The sequence below is a fragment of the Gracilinanus agilis genome, chromosome 3 (genome assembly GCF_016433145.1).
Source record: "Gracilinanus agilis isolate LMUSP501 chromosome 3, AgileGrace, whole genome shotgun sequence".
Taxonomy (NCBI): Eukaryota; Metazoa; Chordata; class Mammalia; order Didelphimorphia; family Didelphidae; genus Gracilinanus; species Gracilinanus agilis.
Window position 1 is genome coordinate 189,162,788 of NC_058132.1, and position 8,219 is coordinate 189,171,006.

Genomic DNA, 8,219 nt, shown 5'->3' on the forward strand with positions numbered 1-8,219 from the left:
TATTAAAAATATGTGGCCGCCAGGAATCAACAATTCAGGTTGATTCCGTAATTAAATCAGACCCAAGTCAGCATCGGGTTGAGGAGTTTATTTACAATCAGGAAGGTAAAGTAGGGATAAGGAGGAGAGGGAGGTTAGAAGTCTAAATAAAATGAAGCTATAAGCCACAAGGCCCAACAGCCAGATAGGCAGAGTTTAGAATTGGCCCAGCTAGGCCAAGGAAGCCAGCCTAACTTACCCACGTGACAATACAGAGTGTAAGCTGTCTGTGGTCTCAGGAGATGCTTCTTCCTCCAGTTCCAGACGGCAACTGCCCCCACAGGAAGTTCACTCACTTACTTAAAGAGATCGTGTCTTTCATCACTTCCTGTGGTCCACCTCTAATTCAAATGGACAAATGGCAGTTTCTACATTGATTGGGCAGTCCCTTACTCTTGATTTGTTACTTATTGTCACGTGTGTGGGTAACTCATCTCCCCTCCCCACTAAGGGAGGTGGGAGTGACATCATTAGCATGCCTGGGTTGAGTAGATTTTTGACTATTAATGGGATCTGGCTAATTCTATTTACACATGCACTATTAGGAAGCTTTGGGGTTGCAAGATAAAGGTTGGAGTGAATGAGTGTTAGACCCAGGACACAAACATAATTTCATGTAGTAGATTGGTGAAAGAGGAGGAAGATATGTGGAGTTAAAGCTGCTCACTGTAATACCTTCCTATAGAAATAAAATCCTAATTTTACATTAGAAAATTGTACAAATTTGCATTGAGACCAATAAATAGGAAAAAAAAATGCTTACAGTAGTGAAGCTTCTGATTTTCTTACCTAGAGAAAATAGGGTGGGGTGGAAATAACATCATTTTTAACTGGTGAGATCTTTTGTAGTCCTCTTTCTTGGGTTCAGGAATTTATCCTTATAATGAGGAATATCCTAGCCTATGAAAATTGATACATTTGTTAAAGGAAACCCTAAAGACATAGGGAGAAAGGGATAAAGAATGAGGGTTGAGAGGAAAATGCTTTTCTCCACTATCATCTTTTTTTTTTTTTAAACCCTTACCTTCCATCTTGGAGTTAATACTGTGTATTGGATCCAAGGCAGAAGAGTGGTAAGGGCTAGGCAATGGGAGGGTCAAGTAACTTGCCCAGGGCCACACAACTAGGAAGTCTCTGAGGCCAGATTTGAACCTAGGAACTCCTGTCTCTAGGTCTGGCTCTCAATCCACTGAGCCACCCAGCTGCCCCTCCACTATCATCTTTGATTTGGCATAAAGTAACTTTTTGTCCCTGTGAATTTGTATCTGCCTTCCTTGTCAATTTTGGTAAATTAAAGTTAAAATTAATTCTGTACTTTCAGATCCACCACTGATAAAGAACTCACTGAAGTATATGGAAAGTGGCAGAGACAGTCTCAGCTTCTCAAGGATAGTGATTTTGGTTTTCAAGAGCCTATCATGGCTTTGCGTACAGTCATTCTAGAGACCCTGATGGAAAAAGAAACTGAGAATTCCCAAAGGGAAAGCATCAAGAATATTCTTACCAGTCACCTTGTAGAATTATCTGTTTTGGCCCGGACTGCCAAAAACACACAGGTAATAAAAATTTAAAATATTTCAAGCATCTCAGGTCTTTCCTTTTAATGATCATAAAACTGGTCATGTTAAAGGGAAAAAAATGTTAGGAGAGAATTAACAGTAAAATTTATATCATTTTGCTATTTCAGCTTCCTGAAAAGGCAATGTTTCAAATCAAACAGTATACTTCAGCCAGATGTGGTATCTCTGAATGGCAACTGGAGGAAGCTCAAGTATTCTGGGCAAAAAAGGAACAAAGTCTTGCTCTGAGTATTCTCAAACAAATGATCAAGAAATTAGATGAAAATTTTTCACAGGTTTGCTCCTTTTTAATTTACTGCTAGGGTTTTTAGAAATGGGTTTTTGACATTAAAAAAGCCTTTTTAATATCAGACTCTTTCTTTGACCCCTGATAATAAGGTTCTGAGGTGACACATGTATTATTTCCCCATATTAGGATGTAAACACAATTCATCCTTGTTTTGTCTCTTATAGTTATTTGCTCATATTTTCATTTTTGTTTTCTCTCACCTCATATGTTTGTATTAGAGTTTCTTTTCAGCTCTGGTCTTTTCATTAGGGATGGTAGCAAGTCCTCTATTCATTAAAGGTTTATTTTTCCTCCTATGAGATTATACTGTTTTATTGGGCAAGTTAATTTTGATTAGTTAGACTATATCTTTTGTGTTTTGGAATATCATATTCCAGGCTCTCTGCTCCTTTATAATAATGGTTGGCAAATATTCTGTGATCTTGACTGGAGCTCCTTGGTCCTTGAATTCTTTCTTTCTTGTTTCTCTCAGTACTTTTTCTTTGATTTTGGAAACTAGATATTGCCTATAATGTTCTTAGAGTTTACATTTTGGGGTTTCTTTCAGGAAGTGACCTGTGGATTCATACTATTTCTACTTTGCCCCCTGGTTCTAAGAACTCTGGGCAATTTTCCTTTGTGATGTCCAGTCTTTTTTTTGGTCATGGCTTTCAGATAGTCTAATGATCTTTTTCCTTTTTTTTTATTTTAACCCTTACCTTCTGTCTTAGGGTCAATACTAAGTATTGTTCTAAGGCAAAAAAGCAATAAGGGCTTAACTTTTGGATCTAAGTGACTTGCCCAGGGTTACACAGCTAGCTAGGCCTGATTTCAACCCAGGTCCTTCCAATTAAAGGGTCAACTTTTTATCCACTGAGCCACCTAGCTGTCCCTAATCCAGTGATTCTTCTTCTTCATCTTTTTTTTTTTTTAACTTTTACCTTTCATCTAAGAATCAATACTGCATACTGATTCCAAGGCAGAAGAGCAGTAAAGACTAGGCAGTGGAGGTTAAGTGACTTGCCCAGGGTCATACATCTGGGAAACTAGGATAAATTTGTACCTAGGACCTCCTGTTCTTAAGCCTCTCAATCCACTGAGCCACAGAACTGCCCTCCTAGTCCAGTGATTCTTAAATTCATTCTCCTTGATGTTTTCTAGGCCAATTGTTTTTTTCTATGAGATATCTTACACTTTATTGGTTTCCCCCCCCAGTATTTTGACTTTGTTTTTATTATTTCTTGTTGTCTCGTGGAGTTATCTTCTTTTTTTTTCCCCCCAATTTTCAAGTAGTTTGATGCATGGATGATGTTTTATACCTCTTGTCCTATGCTTTTAATTCCCTATTTAGTTCTTTTTTTCCCATACTTCTTAATGCTTTTCCATTTTTCCCACTTATTTTTTATTTTTGTATTAAAAATCATTCTTAACTCTTTGTTTGTTTGTTTTTTTAAAGATTCTTGTTTCATTTCTTCCAGGAATTCTAATTAAACTCGTGACCAAGCTCAGCTTTTCTTTGAAGTTCTGTTTGTAGATGTTTTGGAGCCATTCTCTTCTTCTGGGTTTGTGTCTTGAGGAGCTCTATCACAATAATAACTCTTTACAGAAGAATTTCTTTGCTCATAGTTCTCTTCCTGACTTTTAGCTTTGGTTTGGACTAGGTTTTTTGCATTTTTAGAAGGAATGTCTGTTCTATGCTTGGTTCTATTTTGTGTCCTTTTGCATCCTTCTGCTTCTTTCTTGAGGTATTGAATTGGAGTGTTATTCCAGTCATTCAGGCTTTTCATTGCTCCTAAAGTGGTCTGATCCAAATTGAAATTATCTGGTTTGAACTCTGGAAATTCCTGACCTAGATTTTAGTGTGAGCAACCCAATTGTTGCCTTTCCTCTGGTTGAAGCTCCATCAGGCTGCTTCTAGATCCAATCACTGGCAGCCATTTGGAAACCTCTGCAGATTCAGCATAATAGACCTTTCCTTAGGTTCCTGTTGGGTTTGGGATTCCTGAATTTATATTCTTTGGCAAACTTCAGACTGGGCTGGGGACTACATCTGAGACCTTTCTCTGCTTCCTAGTCAGAACCACAAAACTATTGGCTCACTTCTGATCTTATTTACATCTCATTACACATCTCAGAGCCTAAGACCAGTCTTTTGCCCTGGAATGACATCCACTGTTGTACATTGTATCTGTGTCTTGGCAGTGGGTGGGGAGTGACAGATGCACAGCCTCTGGCAAGGGCCTTGTTTAGTTCATGATGGGATACTTAAGGCAGTCATTCCAGCATAGACCCTGACCCCATTATCTACCTATTTCTCTGGTTCTCTGCCTATGCCTACCTAGAATGAAAGATGACACACTATGGGTTTTTTCCTTGAATTTCATGAATAGAATTTAATCTTATTCATATTCTAGATCTTTGTAGAGTAGTTGTTGGGGAGAACTTGAATGTACTATTTCTTTCTAGTCTTCTAATCTTGGTTGGTCCTTTTCCCTGATTTTATTATTATTCTCTTTTATGGGCTTTACATTGCAAATAAAGTAGTCTTTTTCCCATTCTCTAAATGTGTCCTTCTCTTTTTCTATTTGAATAGCTTTTTCTTCACTGTCTTCTGTAGTACAGAGAGAGGGGGTCATGTTAGTTACACTTCTGACTTGTACTGCCTTTTGTCCTCCCCCCATGTCTGTCTGTTGATCTCCTTAGCTTTTAAAGCTTATGGTTCAGATACCACCCAACTCTTAAAGACTTCCATGATTCCTTCAACTAAAAATACTTTGTCTTCCTTCTCAACTCTCATACCATTCTGTGTCTCTCCTGTGTTCTTGCCAAGTTCTAAATGGTATTATTTGTGCATATATTTTATTTCTTCTACTAGATTTTAAACTCTTTGCTGGTAGGGACTATACTTTATTCATCTGTGAATTCTCCATAGTGCCCATTGGTGCCTAAAAAATGTTTTTGAATTGAACTTCATTAGGCGTTCTTAACTAGGGTGGCATATTTTCTCATATTACTTGTGGTAGTGAAAGAGACGAAGTTTGTAGGCTCATTATTTTAGTGTACTGTTTTGAGTACATGTGATGATTGACTCCATTTTCTAAAAATTTCCTTCCATTATAAAGAATGACCCAAGTCTGAAACTTATACATACAGAGTGTTTGAGAGTATGTGGAAACTGGTTGGCAGAAACTTGCCTAGAAAATCCCACAGTCATTATGCAGAAGTACCTAGAAAAGGTAAGAGTTTTAAAATAATTTTTGATGTATTTGTTTGGTGTAATATCTAATGTATTTTAAATAAAAAGGACAATTTTCCCAAGTACTCTAGTTATTATCTAATTCCAATAGAGTTTTAGAAGAGATTTATATAGTCTCTAATAAGTAGGGATGCTATTTTTCTGTAAAGTACAAGTGGTCTGCTGTCAACAGGACCCATGTTTTCAGAGGTATCCAGGTAGAGTTTGCAGTCTATAGAACATATACCTGCCTGTTTCTCTCTTATTTCTATTACTTCTGATTGCTTCTCTCGCTTATTTTTATTTAAAAAACAGTAAGGTGAGTGTGAAAGCATCATGTAGTTCCTTTTCTTCATCTACAGCTTTTCTTTTCAAAGTTCTAAAATCCTAACCCCATCTTTGTTTTTCCCTTTTCATTTCTTTCAACCCACTTTGCAGATTTATGAAGCAGAATGTCAGAAGCCATACAGTAATATGTAACTATATAGCATTTCTCAAAAGTGTTCTATCTTTAGAATTAACGTAAAGTTTAGTTTTTACAAAAGCTCATAACTAGCAACTACTTTTGCCAATTCTACATATACGAATTAAGTATTTTACATATTTGCTTCCAGAAAGATCAGAAAATACTATGATTCATTTATGAAGGTAGAGTGATGTAAAGAGAAAGCATGCTAGACACATAGTTAGGCACTGTGGCTTAAGAACCATTTCTGACGCTATTGGATAACACTCAGAAAGTCACTTAATTTCTTTGAATCTCAGTTTCCTGTAAAATAAAGATTATAGTTACATTACCTATCTCAGTGAGTTTCTCTGGCAAAAGTCCTTTTCCAACCTTTAAGTGCTCTAGATCTGTATAAAAAGTGCTATCTTCCCCATAGTTCAGTACATTTAACTAATATGCTGGCATACTTTATTTACTCAGTGGTCCTTTCTATTTAAAATATATCAGTTTTTGTATACATACTTATAGATGTTAATTGGTATTTCTTTTAGGCAGTGGAAGTCACTGGAGGTTTTGATGGAGAGAGTAATGATAAACTTGGGAGTGGAAAGATGAAGGCTTTCCTATCATTGGCACGTTTTTCAGATATTCAGTACCAAAGAATTGAAAACTATATGAAGTCATCAGAATTTGAAAATAAACAAGCTCTGCTGAATAAGGCTAAAGAGGAAGTGGGCCTTCTTAGGGAACACAAAGTTCAGACAAACAGGTAATAATTGATTAAAGAGGAATATACTAGCTAATTAATTTTTAATTTGCAGGAGACAGTGTTGTGTTCACCAGACTGCTGAACAAGGATACTTTCGTGGAAGATATGAATTTAGTTTTATATATGACTATTTGTTTTCTTGGTAGAAATGATATACTACCCCAGAGAAGAACATTGTATTTAAAGGTAGAGGATCTGGTTCAAGTTCCATCTCTGTCACTCTTGAACTTTGGGCACATCATTTCCTCTTAGCACAGTTCCCCTAGTATTTTTCTGTAAAGTAAAGAATGGGCAAGATAACCTCTCTCACCCTCTTAGCTCTGAAATCTGATGATCCTCATTCTGGTACTTGAAATTTTTTTTAGTAATATGAATTGTTTCTATTCTGGTAGGCTATGATTTATTTTATCATTGAAAAACATAAAAAAGGAAAGTGTAAAAAAATTATATTTATGTAACCAAATCTCACCTAACCTTAGGTCCAGGTGAAAAAATACGAAGTTAAGAAAATAAGTAGATCATTTGGTTAGGCCACCTTCTTTCACATCTATTAGTCAGGGTGGTAAGGTACTTAAGATGTGAGTTCTCAACATTAATAATCCATATAATAATCCATTTTTGAGATCTTTTAGTATTGATTATTGCTTATGGCTTTTGTAGTTCATGCGTTCATTTCACAGGCATTTATATTCAGAACCTGTTCTATATAGAGGTCTTTGCTTATCAGTAGGGGATGTACAATGATTAGATAAAACATAAACCTGGACCTCATAAAACTTAGAATTTAGTAAAGGATAAGATATAAAATCAGGTAAAACTGTAATAATGATGTAATGGTTAGAGCTCTAGATAATGGGTCACATGACTGGGCTTGAATGTACCTTGTGACTTGACTGGAGAAGTCACTTCTCTCTGGACCTCAGTTTTCTTATCCATAAAATGAGGGAGTTAGAATAAATGATTCTTAAAGTCTCTTCTACCTCTTTGACCTTCTAGTAAGTCATTAGCCCTGTTGAGGTTCTGTATATATGGTTGGTTTATTATTTTTAATTGAATTGTTTAATATTAGGTATACAGTGAAGGTTCAGAGAGAGCTAGAACTGGATGAATGTGCAATCCATGCATTGAGAGAGGATCGCAAACGCTTCTTGTGTAAAGCAGTTGAGAACTACATCAGTTGTTTACTTAGTGGCGAAGAACATGATATGTGGATATTTCGACTTTGTTCCCTTTGGCTTGAAAACTCTGCAGTTGCAGGAGTCAATAGTATGATGAAGGTAAACTTGTCTTATCCAACCCCTTTTTCCAGCCCTCTAGTCTTGAAGTTGGAAATAAGATAGGATTGGACCATGTCTATATTTGTTTTCTGAATGACTTAGCAAATTATTATCTTTTACATAGTATATATCACTAATAAATGCTTTTGTATATCATGAAAATGATGTGATTTTGTGAGTTGATAGAGTTCTGTCTCTCTTTGTTTTCTAACCCCACTCCCCTGCTCCCATCCCTGAAGGAGGACTTTTGTTCCCCTTTGTGGCATTGAAAGATGTATTTTCCTCAAAGAACTGTAATAAAAAAATGAATTGTGATTTTCTTTGAAAATCAAGTTGAAAGCAGCAGTTCTTTTTTTCTAATATACTAAAAAAATTTTTTTATTTCAAAATTCTCCCTCCCTGTCCTTTTCCCCTCCTCCTCACTGAGATGATAAGTAATCTGATATAGATTTTACTATGTGCAGTTGCGGATATAGATTTTACTATGTGCAATCATTTTCCATTTTCCATTTTAATCCTCTCATAGAAGAAAATTTGAGTTTTGAAAAAAATGGAAAAAGGTGATATGTGTGTGTGTGTGTATATATATATATATATATATAT

General features: G+C 36.0%; 1 protein-coding gene across 3 annotated transcripts in view; it reads left to right on the top strand.

Annotated features, from left to right (window-relative positions):
• ATM (ATM serine/threonine kinase) overlaps positions 1 to 8,219 on the top strand; it is a 136,569-nt gene that overhangs the window by 100,796 nt on the left and 27,554 nt on the right. For all 3 annotated transcript variants that reach the window (XM_044669121.1, XM_044669122.1, XM_044669123.1), the window contains exons 45-49: positions 1,361 to 1,595; positions 1,727 to 1,894; positions 5,010 to 5,123; positions 6,122 to 6,339; positions 7,409 to 7,616. In XM_044669121.1, the coding sequence (XP_044525056.1) occupies positions 1,361 to 1,595; positions 1,727 to 1,894; positions 5,010 to 5,123; positions 6,122 to 6,339; positions 7,409 to 7,616 (943 nt within the window). The remainder of the gene's footprint in view (positions 1 to 1,360; positions 1,596 to 1,726; positions 1,895 to 5,009; positions 5,124 to 6,121; positions 6,340 to 7,408; positions 7,617 to 8,219) is intronic.